We start from the raw sequence: 20,571 nt of genomic DNA on the forward strand, positions 1-20,571 counted from the left end.
AGTAAACAAACACTAAACTGACTGCCATAAAGTTGATTCCAACTCATAGTGATTCTCTATAAGGTATTCAAGGTTGTAAATCTCTGAGTGAGCAGAGAGCTTCATCTCTCTCCTTCAGGGCAGCTGTTGACTTTGAACCTCAGACCTTGCAGTTAGCAGTGCATTCTTACCCAATAGCACCACTGGGGCTACTATTTCTTTAGTTATAAATTATTTTTTAATGCAGTGGCTTATGGGAGCACTGGTGGTATGTTAGGTTATGTGTTGGGCAGCTAATCACAAGGTCAGCAGTTCAAAACCACTAGCTATTCCATGAGAGAAAGATGAGGCTTTATACTTCCCTAAAGATTTACAGTCTCAGAAAGTCCGAAGAGCAGTTGCACTCCGTCACATGGACTCAGCAGGACTCGGAGTAGACTCAATGACGGTGAGTTGAGTGAGTTTAGTTAAGCAGTTTGTTACTACAAAAAAATGTGTTATTTTCCCTCCGAAGGCTGGATATTATTAAGTATATAATTTGTGAGTAACCATAGAAAAGAATTAATTAGGGGAGGATGATTTTTAATACCAATTGTGAACTACTAAGCATGTTTGCCATTATGGAAAATTCCAGACAGAGAAAATATCCAAGGATTAAATAAAAACTCAACTCTTGGTAATTAAAAGAATGGAGAGCGGAGTAAACATGGCATAAAAGCTCAAGCATAACCTTAAATACCATAATGTATAATTCATATAAAACACAGTATTGCCTTAACCTGAACTTAATTTATTGAAGTAATACCCAATATTTAGGAAAACATTTACCATTTATCAAGCATAACCTTAAATACCAAACGATCAAGTATAACCTTAAATACCATAATGTATAATTCGTATAAAACACAGTATTGCCTTAACCTGAACTTAATTTATTGAAGTAATACCCAATGTTTAGGAAAAATTTACCATTCTGCAGCTTTAAAAAATAAAAATCATGCCAGTATGATAGTTTCTCACAGGAGAGGGGCCTGGGTGGTGTGCTGTTTAAGAGCTTGACTTAGAGCCTAACAGTGGGCAGTTCATACACAGCAAGAGGTGTCATGGGACACAGGCTTGGGAATCAGCTGCGTAAAAGCTACAGCCTTGAAACGTTTTCCGTGGTTCTACTCTGCACACGTGCTGCAGTTCGTTAGAATTGAGGATGCCCAACACAACTCTCTCAGCTTAGACCTATCTGTAGTACAAAGCCATCCTTAGAGTAACCTTTTGCCTTACTTCTCTGGAAGACTTGCTTGAGAGTTTTCTCCTCTAAGCCCTGAGAAGCTAACTTGGCCCTCCTTTTTCATCCCAGAGGTTTTGTTGCTTTTGTTCGTTGTTATACATTTCTTGGGTAAGCTATGAACAACGCGTGGCTTCCTTCTCTTTGTCTGGCCCTACATAATAGTCTGCTCTGTGCTGGGAATGCACTTTGTGGGCATGGGTCAATATATTAGCAAATGATGAGGCTACAGACGGTGCAAATGAAGCTACTATAGCCTACTATGCAAATCGTGTCCTAACAGGAGGGCATGGATCAGTTTGTGCCCCCAGGGGGAGAGCCATAGCCGGCAGTGTTTTGCAGGTATGTGCAACCAAATCCCCTGAGGCTTTTCAGACAGGAAGCAGAAAAGCAGAAAGACAGAGAAGAAGCAGTGCTAAGAGACCCTCCTGAAGAGGGCTGAGCAGAGACGGGCAAAGCAGAGAAAGCTTGGCTTGGTTAGGTGGCTAAGAAGACCTAGAGCAGTCTTGCCTTGAAGAAAAGGAAGGGTGTTCACTTCATCTCTGAGAAGACATGCAGACACTGTTGAATCCTGAGTTGTAGGATGCTGATCACAATCATGCTTCTTCTTTAACACACCACCTAACTGCAAGTAGAGTCTGTGAGCTTGACATTGCCGTTGTAGGCAATTATTGAAAGTCAATGAGAAGTAGGGAGTGATTTGGGAAAAACTGGTATATAGAGGTACGTCTGACCTCCATATCAGCGATCAGCCATTGGGTGAGCTTGATCCACATTATTACCCTTGGAATTTAGAGGAATTAATTGTTAATTGTTATTACTCCCGCAATTTACACTATCTTCTACAATAGTTCCGTAGGAGTCAATTAAATCATGAACTTGAGCCATGGACTCCCACATCGAAGGATCTTATCACTGCTTCTTTGTTTTTTCTCACGGAACTGCTTCCACTCTCCAATACCAGACTTTGGTGTGTTTAAGTGGATGTCCCTTCCTTGAACGTATCCTCTTCCCCGCTCCCTGTCTCAGCACTTAAAACGCATGCCAGCAATTGCTTTGCTCAGAGAGGGCCTATTGCCCACTGAAGAGGCCATCTTCTTTGACTGGCAGTGCAGGCATGCATTGTGGGTACTGCAGGTGTGGTTCTGTGACACCACAAGTAAGCAACTTTGCAATAAGGTGAGTCATCATTTGGTTTCCCGTTGCACATAAAATTTATGTTCACACTGTAATATAGTGTAATAACTATTCAATAGTATTATGAATATGTTTGAAATACTGTGAAATTTATCAAAATATGACACCAAGACATGAAGTGAGCACAAGCCATTGTATAAATGGAGCTGCAAGCTTGCTTCAAATTTTCTATTTGTTAAAAACACAATGTCTATGAAACATGGTAAAGTGAAGCAAATTAAAACAAGGTATGCCTGAAGACACAATTTAGTACTAGAAAATGTTTTTCACTGATTCTTTACAAACATAACAGAAGTAATATAAGGTGTAGTGTTTGCTAATTTGAAAAAAACTGTAATGCTTTCTTCCAAATTAGTGATTACTTTATCAATATTGCTGCATTTGTCTTCAAAATCAACTACTCCAACAGAATATGTGTGGCAAAACAGACTCTATTTTGTTAATTACTGAAAAGCAAATACCAAAGTAAAAAAAAAATAATTTGGATAAAATAAGCAGATAATAGTAGTTTTATATTGTAGTTTTTAAAAACTTGTGTTGTTAAAAAAGTTATCATTCTGAATATACAAGTCAAACCAAATGGATGAGTATAAGTATGTGAGGGAAGACACAATAAAATGTTCTCGTAAAAGGCAACCATTTACGATTTTTTTCACGATAACCTACTGGCTAGCATCCCCTTCAGTATGCAAGGGAGGTTCAAAAAGTTCATGGCTAAAATGGATTAAAAGTTCATAGAATTTGTCCATGAACTTTTTAGAGCCCCTCATGTAAGTTACAAAATGTGAACATCCCAAGTCTGGGAAAAATGTGAACATGCTCAACACTTATTCCCAAGCTTTTCAATTTTTTTTAAACTGAGTACTTTGATTATAATCAATTATATAACTTTTCCCCTCAACAGACTTCCAGTGAAAATTGACGTTTAATTCTTTATATTTTGCCATATAAATTTGGCATAATCTCTGAAGACAAAATGGGAGAATAAGCAAATGTGGTGAAGAAAGCGGATGGTGCCCAGTTATTAAAAGATATAGTGTCTGGGGTCTTAAAGGCTTGAAGTTAAACAAGCAGCCATGTAGTAGAAAAGCAACAAACCCATATGGAAAAAGCACACCAGCCGGGGCAATCATGAGGTGTCATTGGGACTGGGTAATAAGCCTCAGAAGACTCATGACAAACAAACAAAAACTTATCGTTGAGAACGAGGCAGGTCGGAGCAGAGACCCAAAGCCCATCAGTAGGCAATGGAACATCCCCCCACCGAAGGGCCACAAGGAAGGGATGAGTCAATCAGAGTGCAGTAAAGCACCGATGAAACACATAACACTCCTCTGAATCCTTGCGGCTTCCTCACCCCCTACTATCAGGATCCCAGTGATGTCTCCCACTTCGGACTAGACCAGAGCATGTGCACAGGTACAGCTAAGCGATAAGAGCTCATAACACACAGAATCCAGGAACAGGAATGAGAATAGAGATGCCAGAAGGGTAGGGGGAAGATAAGGAGTGGAGGGGGGGCAGGGGGAACTGATCACAATAATAGAAACATAACCACACCCCCACCTAAGGGGAGGAACAACAGAAACCATGGGGCAAGGGATATAGCTGTTGGTGTCAGATATGAAAAGAATAATAATTTATAATTTATCAGGGGTCATGAGGTTGGAGGGTAGGAAGGGGAAAATGAGGAGCTGATACAAAGAGTTCAAAAAAAGTAAATGTCTAGAAATGAATGATGGCAATATATGGACAATCTGTTTGATACAATTGATATATGCATTGTTATAAGAGCTTTAAGAGACCCAATAAAATCATCTTTTAATTCAAAAACAGAGAAAAATACATATGTCTAGTATTTTATCATATTCAAAGTCTGGATATAAGTACTGCTTAAAAAAATGGATAAGGTTTTCTGAAACTTTTGATACAAGTTTAAGAAAAAATCAACTCACTGCAAATGAATCAATGCAGACTCATAGCAACAAGGTATGTGAGCGTAGAACTTCCACATCTTTCTCCCACAGAGCAGCTGGTGGTTTCAGATTGCTGACCTGGAGTTTAGTGCGCAATACACAGCCCACTGTGCTGCCAAGACTCCCTTTGGATACAAGGTAGGGACTGAATGTACTTAGCATTTCTCCTCCATACAAAATTGTAGGGATAAACTTTGTGACAGGCCCCCATTACTGGTTTTAAAGGCTATGTACCACTTAATTCTAGGTGCACATTTAGATGCACACCAGTGTAAATGATTTCCTGTGCTACAACTGGATTGGGTGGGGTAGAAGTACCTTGCAGATGCCACCACTGAATAACACATACAAAAAATACAATAGGATTTTACACTGAAGGCAAAAAAAAAAAAAAGTAAGAAAAAGATAGATGACATACAATCACCTCGGTAATGTGATAAGGGCCCTAGAAGGAGTGAAGATGAAGCCTGGGGAATTGTATTAAATAATGAGTAGTTCTATTTTGCCAGCCAACAGATGGGGAAAGACACACCCAAGGCAGATGACGTTGACTACGGTAATGCGGAAAATTAAAGAACCACATACAATCAAACCTTCACCTTTGGGCCAAGAACCACGGAGTGTAAAGTGCATTCAGATGTAGGAGGACGATATTTATGTGTTCTTACTAAACTTACAACATATTATAATGCATGTGGCTTCAACATGACTATTTGATTTACATAATGCAAAACAAGGGACTTCATCTGTAACTGAACAACAAGATAAAACTCTGACAAATGCACTGCTTATTCTCCAGGGCATTCCGGGTCCTTCCCAGAGCCAATTTGTGTTCACTTGGCAATCAAATTAATAAAGAACATTATTTCAAAAAGCATACGCTCTTTTATTCTAAAAGTACTGGAAATATCCCTATCTGATATTAAAGAACAAATTGTCACCAACATTTAAAAACCTCAGATAAGACTCTTATTAATTACCTCCAGAATTTTATTTGTCAACTTTCCAGAGGACCAAAAGGATATATTTTTAAGATCATATTAGCTAAAATTTTGGGGGGATGGTAAAGATATGTTTGCTAACCAGACCTGCGTTCCAGTGAACTTAAATTCCCTTATTTTTGACTCATGTTGGCTCAGTATGCCTGAGCATGCATCATAGTTTCATTGTGTAAATTTATGGAAATGATATCGTTAGACTTTGGCAACTGGAAATACCAATAAATTCTGCTTAGGTTTGGATTTATATTGAGAAAAAAATGTAGCTCTTAATTTCCAAGAAGGAAGATGCATCTGAGGAAAAGTCTCATTGTAGAGTTTTATAGTACCCTAGGATATACCTATAAATGATTCATTCAAAATTTATTCTGTGATTTGTATTAAATCAAGACATTTCTGCCATTTCCATATTTTATTAAATTTTCTGTCTTACTTGCCAATGGTATCAACTGAAATTACTTTTAGAAGTATACTCATGTATGAAAATGATTTCAATAATGATGAAAGGCAAAACTGTATAATGAAATTATGTTTTAAGTTAAAGATTATGTTCAGGAAACACAGAGGTGTGCCTTCAACATGATTTCCAAGAAATATTTGAAAATTATCCTAAGAAATCATAGTGTTAGCAGAAGGAAAATGATATTTTTCATGTTTATTGCTATGAACCTAAAAGCTAAAGTCAGCTTTAAACTATTTGCTTTTTTTAATACCACAGAGAAAAGTTTAACAAATCTATTACTGTAGATTGGTTCTGATTTATAAACACTCTGCAATTTTGGTGGTTTTTAAAGCCATGAGCATAAATTTCTCCCTAACAATGTATTCATATAATGTGCAACATTTAATAGTTCTGTAAGGTGAGTAATCACTAAAAATTGGGCCTGATCCTGTTTAATCTATCAAATATGGATAAGGATATGAAATTTATGGAGTAAAATAATTATCTTATCTTTTCATTTAAAACTTCCTTGCAAATTCAAAAATCTGATCACCTTTAGGTTTACACTAAAAACCGGATATTTTTCTTCAATTAGAGAAAGCATGGCTTGATTAAATAGTGCCAAATAATTTTTTGAACAGAAAAGTCCTTTAAGTGAGTGGTGTTCACTGTTAAGGTTCTGGAAGTAGAAGGAAAGGCCCAACCTCACAGTTGAATAAAAGGAGAGTAATTTGTCATAATCTATCTGTATTCAACCACTGAAGAAAGATAAGACTGTCTGCTCCTGCAGAGACTTACAGCCTTAGAAATTCTATATAGAACCACAGAGTTGGAATTGACTCATGGAAACAGGTACTATATGTATACATGCCTTTTAACGCTGTGATTACTTGTAATCCATCCAAAATAACCATGAGCTAATGTTAAAAATCAGATAAAGTAGAAATATAATCAGAATGTTTCTTCTTAGGGAGCATATTTATAGAAATGACTTAGATGTAGGAACTGAACCACTGGTCACGAAGGTCAAGTACTATAGCTTCAAGAAACATCTAGGTTAATTGGGAAACACAGGTCATAGAGATAATATTTTATAAAGTAGTATAGTGAGTAGCATCCAAAGGCTTTAATGCTTGCAAGTAGTCATAAAAGACGCAACTGTTTGTCTCTTCCTTCCTGGAGCATAGGATGAATAAAAAACAAAATAAAAATAAAATTAGCCATTAGTCCAAATGACCAATGGCCCTCAAGGATAAATTCGAATGGGAGAACCGAGCAATTAAATGGTACTCTGCAACTTCCTACCAACCACTCTGCCCAAGATCACAAGAGACAGTCCCAGTTAGAGTGGACTTTTAAAAGAGTAAAACAAAAATCCAAGGAGGAAAATTAAACAACTGAAAGAACAGACTTATTTATCCACAATCACTGTTGTTGTTAGGTGCCATCCAGTCAGTTCCAACCCACAGGGACCCTGTGCACAACAGAATGGAGCATTGTCAGGTCCTGGGCCGTCCTCACAAATGCTCCTAAGTTTGAGCCCATGGTTGCAGCCACGGTGTCAATCCATCTCCTTGAAGGGCCTCCTCTTTTCCACTGCTCTTCTACTTTAGCAAGCATGATGTCCTTCTCCAGGGACTGATTTCTCCTTATAATATGTCCAAATTAGATGAGATGAAGTCTTGCCATCCTTGCCTTGAAGGACCACTCTGGCCACACTTCTTCCAAGACAGATGAGCTTGTCATTTTAGCATTCCATGGTGCTTTCGATCTTCTTCTCCAGCACCACAATTCAAACGCATTGATGATTCTTCAGTCTTCCACATTCAATATCTGACTTTCACGTGCATACAAGGTGACTGAAAATACCATGGGTTGGGTCAGGTGCACATTAGTCCTTAAAATTACATCCTTGCTTTTAAACACTCTGAAGCGTTCTGGTGCAGCCCTCGACTAGTGGAAATCTTGAGACTATTACCCGAGGAACATCTTCTCGATTGAAACAATACATTCCTGGAGGCCACTTTCTAGCAAAACGATAAATGGATAGTACAATAAACAACATGGAAAATGTGCTTCTTAGAACAATCAACTATATGAGACCAGCAAGGCAACATTTGCCCAAAACCAAGGATGAGAAGATACAGAGAGATAGGGAAACACAATGAACAGAGACAGGTAACCCAGAGGGACATCTGGAAGATTGCTATCACACTTCACAGACTGCAACCAGCATCACTGTCATGGAACAATGTGTGTATTAACTCTTGATTGGGAAAACTAATTTTATATGTAAACTTTCATCTAAAACACAATAAAATATGTTTTAAAGAAATGTTCCTTAGGTAGGAGGATAGTGAGACCTTTGTTCACATATTTTGAATATTCATCAGGAAAAAGCAATTGCTAGACAGTGTGTCTACTGGAATATGTCAGTGAAACTGAGTGAGATGGATTGATGAAATATCCCCAACAATGAGTTAAACTTATCAACAATCAAGACAGTGATGTACATTTTAGTGTGTTTTATATATGATTCAGAGTCAAACAATGGCAACAACAACCAATATAAAAATAAATATTTCAAGTCACATGTTGACATTTTTAAGTCTGATCATAAAATTTTATAACTAACGTTCCCTAAGTAGAAAAGTTAATTGATGACATTTATATGCAATAAAATAGTATGTCTTCTCCTTCCACTAAACGATGAAGAGCTATATTAGTATAACACTTTCCCAATACTGCAACATTCTACTACCCCAAACAGTGGCTTAAATAGATACGAGATGCATGCACTCGTATAAGAATTTTAACAACATACATTTTACATAAAAATATGTGTAAATTTTTAAAAATGTGAAAAATCTACCAATGATCTGAGAAGAAAATTAGATTAACACATTCAAGACTAGTTTCTTAATGAACTTAAAATGGTTTGGAAACTTCATTTTGCTTGTAATCTTTTTATTAAACAAAATTAACATTTTGACATTAAAATTATCTTTTTTTCCCTTTTAAAACATTTTGTCAGAATCTATGTAATAAATAATTAGATTTTGAAAGATAGTGTCAATTTTTTCAGTATGAAATTAAATATCTCTTAAAAGGAGAACAATTTTCAGAACTCTGCACATTAAAAAAACAAAATTTTACTAAGATGTACAAAAAATACTATAGCACCTATCGACGAGGAAATTCTATTCACTTGTTTTTGTTGAGAATGTACACAGGAAAGCACACAAGTCAGTTGTTTCCACCTGTACTGTTCATGACACTCAATATTTTTAAAATTTTGTAAGCATTCGTACCCTCCTTTTCTTAGTAAATCCTAGTATATTTAACCATTTTAAAAATTTAAGTATTTGCTATGTGGGAATATAAAAGGACCAAAGTGACAGAGTTTGGGAAGAAGGTAGTGTAATAAGAAATATTTAAGAAAATCCAACTGTCTTGCTGAACAAAGAAGATACTCTTTTAAATAAATAGAATACTTTGTTTTAAAGTAAACATTCATTCAAATAAGTAGAATACTAGCGTGTTATCTAGCTATTCAGTGAACTTATAGGATGAACAAATCAGAAGATTCTACAGAAAGGTGAGCATAAATTATTAAATAATGTACACTGATTATAGTGAGCTAACAGAAAAAAACCCTAATAATATTGTTTCATAAGAATGCATGTTAAAAAGTTTACAGATAATTTTCTCATTTAAATTAAGCCACAAAAAACAAATATTAACTGCAAATTATAAATTGTTGCTAAAAATTTCTGCAAAAATATTATGAAGGTTTTGTTAGGAATTACATTGGCTTTATAAATCAGCAGAAGAATAAATATTTGAATATCAAAATTTTAATAAGTGAACCCTTTATTTAGGCCATCTTTGATTTCTCTCAGCAGTGCTTTGTTATTTATATTTTTCAACATTTACACATATTTGGTTAAATTTATACTCAAGTATTTTATTTTTTGTGAAGTTATTATAATTTTGCAGTGATTTATTGCCATTGTATATAAATAAAACACTGGCTGACTGAATTGTGATTATAAAACATATACAGTATACTATCCTATTGAAGGATTTTGTAAACTGACTTAATATTCCTCAGTCTTGAAAACCTGATTAAATACTCTGGAAATAGTTTCACCAGGTTTCCTAGAATCTTAAACAGACTGAGTAATATCATTTGTGAAGAGTGGCAGTTTTTCATCTTTCTTCTATATAACTTTTCTTTCTGTCTTCTGCTCTATGCATTCGTGATGATTTCTAGAACAATACTGAATAAGAGTGAGCATCCTCTTGTTAACAGGATTAGAGACAAAGCAGTCCATCTTTCACCATTAAGTGTGACATGAACTGTAGCTTCTTTATAGCTAATCTTTGTTACGTTAAGAAAGTATCATCTAAGCAGCCATCTACGTGAGATGTCAACTAAATCCACACGGAAGAAGCACACCGTCATCAGTCACTGAAGGATCGTAAATCATATAATCTGACGTTGAAGGAGAAATTAGTAACAGAGCCTAAATTGTGAGACTCCAGTTTGCAGAAGGCTATGGGTAACAGTGGGGGCCCCAGATTCATTTGTGTGCACTACACAGGAAACAAGTCTCCATGAGCACCTCTCTCCACAATGGAGCGATGGAAGGAACGTGGTGACTAAACAGAGTGCACTGGAGAGATGAGTATAGAAGAGTAAAGGCATAAATCTGACTTGAACAGTTAAAACTTTGTTAGTTGATCCCCTTCTGATGCATGCTGGACCTGATCTGGTTTTCAACATTATCTGTATTTTTATTTTGTTTTTGTTTGTTCATATTAGAGTATATCTCAGAGGTGTTATGTCATTGGAAGTCACCCTCTTGAAGCTGTGTTTGATGTTTTTCTGTATTTCAGCACATGAAACCTAGGACAGCAGGTAGATGAAGGGTTTCAGGGGTGGGAGGGTACAGTTGTGGATGGGGGAGGGGAGGGGCAGACTGTGAAAGGGAGATGATGTCAAGGAGCCCAGAAAGAAAAAGAATGCTTGGAAACTGGTTGTGGTAGCAATTGTATAATTCAGCTTGACAAGATTGAACTATGGAATGATATGACATATGTCTCAATTCCAAATTAATAATATTTTAAAAATAACAAATTATAAAAAGAATTCTTAGGTAGAAAGGGGGAACTGATTACAAGGATCTGCATATAACCTTCTCTCTGAAGGTCAGTCAACAGAAAAGTGGGTGAAGGGAGATGTTGGACAGTGTAAGATATGACAAAATAATAGTTTATCAATTTTCAAGGGTTCATGAGGGAGGGGGAGGGCAGGGAGGGAGGGGGGAAAAGAGGAGCTGATGCCAGGGGCTCAAGTGGAAAGCAAACATTTTGAGAATGATGAGGGCAACAAATGTACAAATGTGCTTGACACAATGGATGTATGTATGGATTGTGATAAGCGATGTATGAGCCCCCAATAAAATGATTTTTTAGAAAAAGAATTTTTTAAGAATGATTGGTTGATATACAATAATCATTTTATTTACTCTTATTCTGTGAGTCGGTCAAGCTGAAAATGGTGAATTCAGTAGGTTGTAAGTCATTGAGTGTGATTTTTTTTTAACCAACACTATACCAACAAATGGTTGGTTACTGATAAATTAGCTCTTCGGAATTGAGGGAGATGGCAACATTATAACAAAAAGAAAACCCAAGCTCAAGAGTGAAAACATTATATCCATGAAATAATGGAATATACAGCACTATCATCCTATTAGAAATGTCACTCATTTTCCTCTGAACAATGTACCTCGTTATAAGTATAGCTGCATCCACGGAAGCCATGTCTTCGCCCCAGCTTGTTGACATCTCTAAATGTATATCATTCTTTTTGCCAAATTCTTCATGTTGCCATTTACAAAAACTTTCTAACATTTTCTCTCCATGGTGTCCAATATAGAGATCTGACTGAAAAAAAAATTACATTTTAAGTAAAATTATGTTCAGATGCACCAAAAATTTAAACCCAAGAGAACTTCCTGAACGACTAAAGCAGGCTCCTCATCACGACATGAATGAGACTCTGGGAGACGTGGAGAATCAAGTTAGTCTGAATTGTAACTGCAGCCTTGGCGGCCCAGTATTTCAGCACTCAGCTGCTGAACAAAGCTTGGCAGCTGGAACCACGAGCTGCCCCCCAGGAGAAGAGGTGGCCTTCCGCTTCCACGGAGGTTTGCAGCCGAGGAGCCCTGGAAGACAGTTTTACTCTGTCCTAGAGGGTGGCTACTAATCAGAATAGATCCACTGGCAATGTGGGTCGAGCTAATCATCTTAACACACCAAGAAGGTTCAATAACTACAAAACCTGCTTAGTGCTATTTTGATGAAGGAGAGAAATACAACGGAGTAATAAGAAAGGGGGACTTTGGGACTTGAGCAAATCATTATTTCTACAAGTTAAGGAAAAAAGTTTTCAAAATTCCCAGCTAAACAGCATGCCAAAATGATGCCACACTCTTTTCTCCAGGAAAGAAGTTACAGAAAAAATAAAAATGTTAAAGGTTATCTTATATTGTAAATTAAACTCCCCTTAAGATTGACTTGTTAAATTTACACTTTAGAAAGCAAAGGTTTGTTATTAGGATCCTTCAAAACTAATTATTTCCATTTTTGCAATAAAACTGAGGTATCAACGAAGCTTAGAGCCAGGATTGTGCATAGTTTAAGTTACACAGCGTATTTCTTATTTTTGTGTCATTAAGAAGCATATCCCTCAAACTCTCTATATTTAAAACCTGAACCCCACTTCTTACCCACTTCATTGAAAAACACATTTCAAGACTGTCTTACTGGCGTTTCGTGGAGCAGAATCAGCTTTATCACGCGGAGCCTGACTTGCACGCCGAGACTCTTATGTTGGAAGAGGTTAAATACCTAGAAAACAGATAAAGTCGGCATTCTGAAGTGAACTGAGACACATGGATTTTTCTTAATGAACACCAGATACGGAACTCTTATTTTGTTGAGAACACTTATAAAACTGATTTTTAATTACTTTTAAATGCCTAATAACTACTAATAGCACTTTAGCTATTAATTGATCTAACATTCTCAAACATCCTTAACTTAAACTTTGGTAACCTAAGCTTTACAATAGGTTTCAATGAGAGGTTGGAATTTCCACATTGCCTATACGAATTTCTAGTAACCAGACTTACTCATGAGGCTGAAAAATGCTTGTGCCCACCTTTCTCTCCTGCAATCATTCTTCAAATGCAGCCTGCTTTCTACTACTGCACATTTAGTTCCTTGGGGTCCTTTTTTCTCTCAAGCTTGATCTCTGATGGAAACAAGGTTTAAAGTTCTACTCTTCAGTGCTACCCTGTGATACCTGAGCATGTGCTAGATACTCGCAAGTGGTTTAAAGGTTTTAGATCATTGTTGTGTTGGGCTTACCCAAAATGGGGGATTTGTAGAAAAATTTAAATCGGTCGGTCAATATTTTGTGTGGTTTCTTACATTTTTTAAGCATAGTATTTATGTCACTTTTATTGGAAGATATGTCAGCGGCACAAAAATCTCATGGATTTAACGCAATAAGGAAACTAAAATTGTTGTCATTAAGAATGTTATGGAATAGAGCTGAATATGGACAGAAATTATTGAAGTGTGAGAAATCCAGTTAACCAGAAAAACAATGATTATGATAGTAAATGATAGTAAAAAGTTAATAAAATGGGAATTTTGTAAAGCATACTATGCTTATTCTTGACTTAATGAATCTTGTCTTTCATTTGGGAACTAAACATATATACCCTGTTTCCCTGAAAATAAGACTGTATCTTAGATTAATTTTTCTCCCAAAGATGCACTAGGTCTTATTATCAGGGGATGTCTTATTTTTTGATGAAGAATACGGTACACATTTATTGTTTATTGTTTTATTAAAAGAGATCTCACACTTTCTGTCTGCTCCAGCTGTGCTGCGGCCAACAGTGAGCTGTGCAGCGGCGCCTGCCGCTACAGTCCAGAGTCCAGAGTTACAGTAGCTTCGGGGGGCCTTATTTTGGGGGAGGTCTTATTTTCGGGGATGGCCTTATATTTCAGTGAGAGGCAAAACTGTAAGTAGGTCTTATTTTCGGGGGACATCTTACTTTCGGGGAAACGGGGTAAAAATATGTTTGGCTTTGACTTTTATTCCAATTTATTCCCTTTAAAAGTCCGATTCATTACAAGCTTCTAATTCTGCCTTGGAAAAGGTACCCCCAACAGAGTATGAATTAAGACAAACCATTGACTTGGTAGTTGCATTTGTAAGAACATATTAGTAGAGTTCGACGAGCCCCAATAAAATGATTACCAAAAAACAACACATACTTGCTTTCTGTAGTTTATACATTATGTCCTGTAACTAGCTACCTGTGCTTCAACTAGCTAAGCATTTAGCTATTAGATACCTAGTCCTTCTTATCAACTGGAATCATCTAAAACCCAATCTATTGTACATGCATATAGAAGAGATGAATGAATTGCCAATTTCTATCCCTTTTTCACCTCACAATTTATCTATGTTTCTGGTGAGACCATATAAAGACCACATAGATCACATTTTGGCTAATTTAAATAAGTACATTTTTAAAAGGGAATGTCCTGAAGGACACAAGTACACAAAAGTTGTAGAACAAGGACTTTGACACGTCAGGATGAACGGTTACTTTTTTGAAGTACAACTTTATTTTGATAATTAAAAGATGGGTCTACTCAGAATTCCTAAAATATTTTCTTACTACTGACCATAAAAAGGAAAAGTATAGTAAGGAAATACATTTTAGAGAGCTTCATCATATATACACATTTCTGCACCAGAGTTTTCTGAAAAAATAAAAAAAATCCAAATGCACGTTAAAATTTGCCTACCATATTTAAGATGGTCAGAATGAATCTCCTGGCTGCATCTGCTCCATGATAGGAAACCACTGCAGGGTCTGCAACCACTACTGTCTCTATGTTGTATTCTTGAGGTAATTTGTAAGAATATCGTTTCCCTCTTCTACTTTCCGTTTTTCTGGACCTAGGTCTTCCTTTATCTGCAACAAAGAAAGGAATTTTTAAAATGCACCCACTATTAACAAAGGATATAATATTAATCCTTCTTTCTTAATAGTCAAGGGAAGTATTGAATAATAGCTTGTGCTGATGATACCACAGCAAGCAAAGAGTTTCTAAAGCAAACAAGATGTTAGAAGCTGCTGAAAGGACCTTTGGCTTTGTAGGACACGTGAGAAGGAGATCGTATACGACTTCTGCCAGGACCGTAAAAGTTTCTGTGTCTTTTTGGGAAACTGACATAGCAGTATGTATGTATGTGTGTATGTATATATATATATATATCCTCAGTTTCCTTATATATAAAGCAGATAATAATAACACCTCCTTTCTAGAGTTAAGAATGGATCACAATAAGATCACATCCATAAGATAGCTAACACAGACTTCCATATAAACAAAATAATTCAATAAATAAAAGACACTATGATTTCCTTTTCAAACCAGGAGCAAAATGCAGGTCTACTTGCAAGAAGTACTTGAAGTAATAGCTTACAGATCAACCCCAGGCAGGTCCCCTGAGTTACAAAGTCATTATGAAAGGGTTGTTGGTGAACTGGCTCTGCCCCTGTTAAGGCTCAGAAAGCTGCCTTAGGACCACACGGTAATAAAGATGTCTCAAGCATGGCTAAACAGACGCAGAAACCATTAAGAAATTTATAATTGTGAGGACATAAAACTTGGGCAGTTCTGTTTATCATAATGTGCCACTAAAAATTGTACTAGAAATTGAGAGAACATACTTGCAATATGCTAACAGAACAAGAACTGCATTCAATCAGTAGCAGTATATAAATTAAAACGGGGGACAGATGATTTTCACAGTAATTTCTCATTAAAAAGACAATCAAATATCTAATTAGCATATGATAAAGTGCTCATTTTCATCAATATTCAGGAAAGTGAAAATTATCATTGGGAGTTTAAAGGAGGATAAATACACTTTGAAATACCTCTGCAATATCCTGTACCTTTGCTCTTAAAAAATATATCAATCAGAAATCCATACATTCATGTTGCAGTAACCAACAAAATTATTCATACTAAAATTATCCTTAATCGCACAAAGACCACCAATGGTATATTGAATAAAGAAAAGTGATAGTTACTCCTACAATAGACTATTATACAACAGTACAAATGAGCCACCTACTGCAATATACAAAATATTAGCTAAATCTCAAAATCACCAAAAATGTTCAATGACACTGCATCAATTCCAACTCACAGCAACCATCTATGGGTTCCCGAGACTAAATCTTTACAGGAATAGACAGCCTTATCTGTCTCCTGCTTAGGTGCTGGTGGGTTTGAAACCAAAGATTGATCCCAAAACCTAATGGACAGAGCCACTTAAGGGCCCTTTTAAAAATCATAAAATTGAACAAACAGAATAGACCAGAAGAAAGTATGTGGTATATAATTCTATTCACAGATAAATCAAGAACAGAGACTAATACACATCCTTAGAAATCAGAATAATGGATACCTTAAGAAAGAGAAACGGGTGCTTATGAGTTGGTTTTATGATTAATATAGCACACACAAAGTTAGGTCTTCAAGGTAATGGAAATTTTTCAACCGTGGTGAAAGAAATGCAGGAACCATGAAGAAAAGTATTCATAAATGGGATGACACAAAAATGGAAAAATAATTGATAATCAGTGTTAATTATAATAAGTTATATTATATAATATATCATTTATAAATGTATGATAATTTAGAAATAATTTATAATCAGTGTTAAATATAATAAGTTATGTTATATATAATATCATGTAATATTATATAATATAATAAAATCAGTATAATAAGTACATTCTTCGGTGCTCATTTTGGGAAAATTCACAATGTTGGATATATTTTTTGATACTTTCTTATATGCATTTTGTGTTTCAGCAATGAATGTATGAATTTCAACACCTATATTAAGCTATCTGCACACCATAAAATGTACCCATTTTATGCATGCAATTCAATTAGTTCGATAAATGTATGTGGTTGTGCCAGTCACTACCACAAATCACTGAGATGGCTATGATGTGTCCTTCCCATGTCGTCCACCAAAATTTGATATCTCCTAGCAGCTATCATCTCTTTCGCTAATCAGATGTACTTGTGGTATTGAATGTTTTTAATTTTTCACAACAATTTCAGTGCTCTCTGAAAATGTGGGGATAAAAATGTTTAATCACTTATATTTCCTGGAAATCTCTAAGTTGCTTCGAATTTGAGAATATGTATTCAAATAATTTTAGTCAATCTTGTTGACTTCTGATAAATTCTCTTCCTTAAGTCTTGTTCTAGGTGCCTAGACTTTGATTAGTTAATGCGATTCAATTCCATTATATTTTAATACCTACGTCCTCCACCTTGCTCTGCCATTTATCTCATTTGTATTATTTCAGGATTGATTTTTATCTAGGCTTTTCTTCTTGTGGCAAAATATATATAACAAAGATGTCATTTTTAAAGCATTTTCAATGTACAACTCAGTGACATCAATCCAATCCACATGTTGTACAGCCATCATCGTGATCTATTTCTGGAATTTCCTTATCCCATGAAATATAAACTCAGATCCTTTACGCATCAATTCCCTTTCCCTTCATCTTTTTGTTAACTACTAATATCTAATCACTGATGCCTTTGAATTATGGTGCTGGCAAAAAATATGATCTGTGTTTTAATGACTATACCAGGAATTAGACTTTGTGGACCATAGTGATCTATGGATAGCCTGGAGAAAAATGGGAACCTCAGAGCCCCACATTCTGCTCAGGTCAAACCTATACACTGATCAAGAGGTAGTTGTACGAGCAGAACAAGGGAATGCTGCAGTGTGTAAAATCAGGAAAGGCGTGCATCAGGGTTACATCCTATCACCAAACATATTCAATCTCTATGCTGAACAAATAATTCTAGATGCTGGATTAAATGAAGAATGTGGCATAAAGATTGGAGGAAGGCTTATTAACAACCTGCTACATGCAGGTGAATAAAAGTGAATGGAACTTGAAGCACTTACTGATATAGATGTAGGATTACAGACTTCAGTGTAAATTAAAACAATGTAAAAGAAAGGCAAAATCCTCACAAATGGATCAGTAAGCAACATCACGATAAATGGAGAACAGGTTGACCTTGTCAAGAATTTTGTCTTGCTTGAATCCACAGTCGAGGCTCATGGAAGCAGCAGTCAAGAGATCAAACAATGCATTGTATTTGGTAAATCTGCTTCACAGTGTTGAAAATCTAGGATGCTGCTTTAAGGAATAAGGTGATCCTGGCCCAAGCTATAATAATTTCAATTGACTGATATGCGTGTAAATTTGGACACTGAATAAGGAATACCAAAGAAGAATCGATGCATTTGGATCAAGGTTCTAGAGAAGACTGTTGAAAACCCATGGATTTCCAAAAGAACAAACAAATCTGCTCTGAAAGAAGTACAACCAGAATCTTTTGTACTTTGGACATGTTCTCAGGAGAGACCAGTTTCTGGAGAAGGACATCATGCTTGGCAAAGTAGTGGGTCAGCAAAAAAAGACCTTCCCAGAGAGGGATTGACACCGTGGCAGTAAAAATGGGCTCAGACAGAAGAACAATGTTGAGGATGACCCAGGACTAGACGGTATTTGTTCTGCTGTATTGCCGCTGTAAGTTAAAACCAACTCAAAATCACCTAACAACAACAACAACAAGAGAAAAGGCGTTGTTATCTTTGATTGCTCGCACTTTTGGTATCATCTCTAAAAATCCTTGTGAAAAACAAAGCCCTATGTTACTTATGAAGCTATGTATCGTTTTGCTTCTAACACGACTTGCCTGAATGGTGCAAATGATTAAGCAATCAATAACCAGTCGAAGGTTTACTTCCTCAGAAGATGGTCCTGACCTGCTGCTTCCAGAAGGTCCCAGCCTTAGAACTCTACAAAACTGTAACATGGGGTCACCATGTTACAGTTAATTTTATGGTACCAAGCAATAATTGTTATTATATTTAAGTCATTGGTTCAATTTGAATTAAATTTTTAGATGGCATGAAGTATGGTTCCATGATTATCTCTTTAAAGACCTACTTGCCCCAGGACTATTTGTAGGATAGGCTATCCTTTCCCCAGTAAGTGGGTGCAGCATCCTCAGCAAAATCAATTAACCATAGATGTATAGGTTTATTTCTGGACTATCTATTTTATTTGGTCTTTATGTCTAGCCTAATGTTATACTCAGAAGGCTTTTACTACTCTATTTTAAAAATAAATTTAGAAATCATAAAGTATGTCCTCCTAATTTATTTTTCTTTCTCAAAATTATCTTATTTCTTTGGGACCTGTTATAATATTACATCAATTTCTGCATACAAGGCTGTTGGAATTTTTACATGAAATGTATTGAATGTGTGAGTCACTTTGGATAAAACCGACATCTTAATATGATTGCTACTCGTGCATTATTTTTATAAGAATGTATTCTAAATACTGAGTAGGGTACACTTGTACATGAGGAGATCCTCTTGGCAAGGCCCATTAGGTCCATACCTCATGAATCTATCACAAATGTTTATATATATGGGGCAGTCTTTTAAAAGTGCCTGGAAAAGGGCATTAAAAGATAATAACATTTTTCTACTAACTCTTTAGATTTTCCTTACATATAAGTTCATTACGGGAAATTGTGACAAGAAGTGAGAAACTCTGATACTGCCCAATGACCACTCCTCAGGTGTGATAAGCAACAGCTATCACGGGTGTTTACTTTACTGAACACATGAGATTTAGAAGGATGCCTCCAATAACTAAAACTACCCAGCAGAAGGTAGCTGATAGCTGAATAAAAGTTACAACGCACCTGAAACTCAGGAGAGAAGATGAACAAAAGATTGTTTAGAATTAATCTATGTGTATGTGGGAATTAAAACTACAGATTTGGATTTTATTGCCTTATATAAGAATGTAGCCTGCGAAATAAAATGAAGAGGAAGCCTTAAAAAAATACTTTCTACAAAGAAAACTTCCACTCCTTTACCCATTTTCATATTGTGATGGTGTGCCTATTGTTGGTGCTGGAAGCAATGCTACTGTTTTCTCAAATACCAGCTGGGTCACCCATGACTGCCATGTCCCTGTGAAGTGTCCAGACTCAGCCAGACTAGGAAGAAAGTTCTATCAATTCACTTCCAAATATTAGTCACTGAAAATTCTATAAATCGGTACTGAGTATTTTCTGATATGGTACAAGAAAATGAACTCCTAGGTTCAATAATGGACTGAAACAACCCAACAATTATGAAGATGGAGTAGAACGAAGCTAAGTCCATTCTGTTATATATAAAGTTACCATGAGTCAAAGCCTATCCATCGGCAACTAACGACAACACACGTGGAAGAGAGCAAGTCATGTAAGACATAGAAATACAACTATAAGAAAAATAAAAGGAGAAATAAATAGAAACCAAGGAGATAAAGGATGTAAATAGGCAAGGAAGAGAGCTTATTATGAGTAACAAGAGGGTAGATTGCATAAGAAAGAAAGAGAAACATATTTTCTTTATTGTCTCAGAGTCCTGATGATATAGTGGTTACTTGTTGGGCTGCTAGCCAC

The 20,571-nt window shown here is 36.1% G+C and overlaps 1 protein-coding gene across 1 annotated transcript in view; it reads right to left on the reverse strand.

Annotated features, from left to right (window-relative positions):
- Positions 1–20,571, reverse strand: part of ADAMTS19 (ADAM metallopeptidase with thrombospondin type 1 motif 19) — a 208,304-nt gene that overhangs the window by 182,200 nt on the left and 5,533 nt on the right. The window contains exons 3-5 of the mRNA XM_045285048.1: positions 14,779–14,948; positions 12,712–12,795; positions 11,672–11,829 (exon numbers count right to left, since the gene is read on the reverse strand). Coding sequence (XP_045140983.1) covers positions 11,672–11,829; positions 12,712–12,795; positions 14,779–14,948 — 412 coding nt within the window. The remainder of the gene's footprint in view (positions 1–11,671; positions 11,830–12,711; positions 12,796–14,778; positions 14,949–20,571) is intronic.

The sequence above is a fragment of the Echinops telfairi genome, unplaced genomic scaffold (assembly GCF_000313985.2).
Source record: "Echinops telfairi isolate 266 unplaced genomic scaffold, ASM31398v2 ScPeMD7_7469;HRSCAF=8507_1, whole genome shotgun sequence".
Lineage (NCBI taxonomy): Eukaryota > Metazoa > Chordata > Mammalia > Afrosoricida > Tenrecidae > Echinops > Echinops telfairi.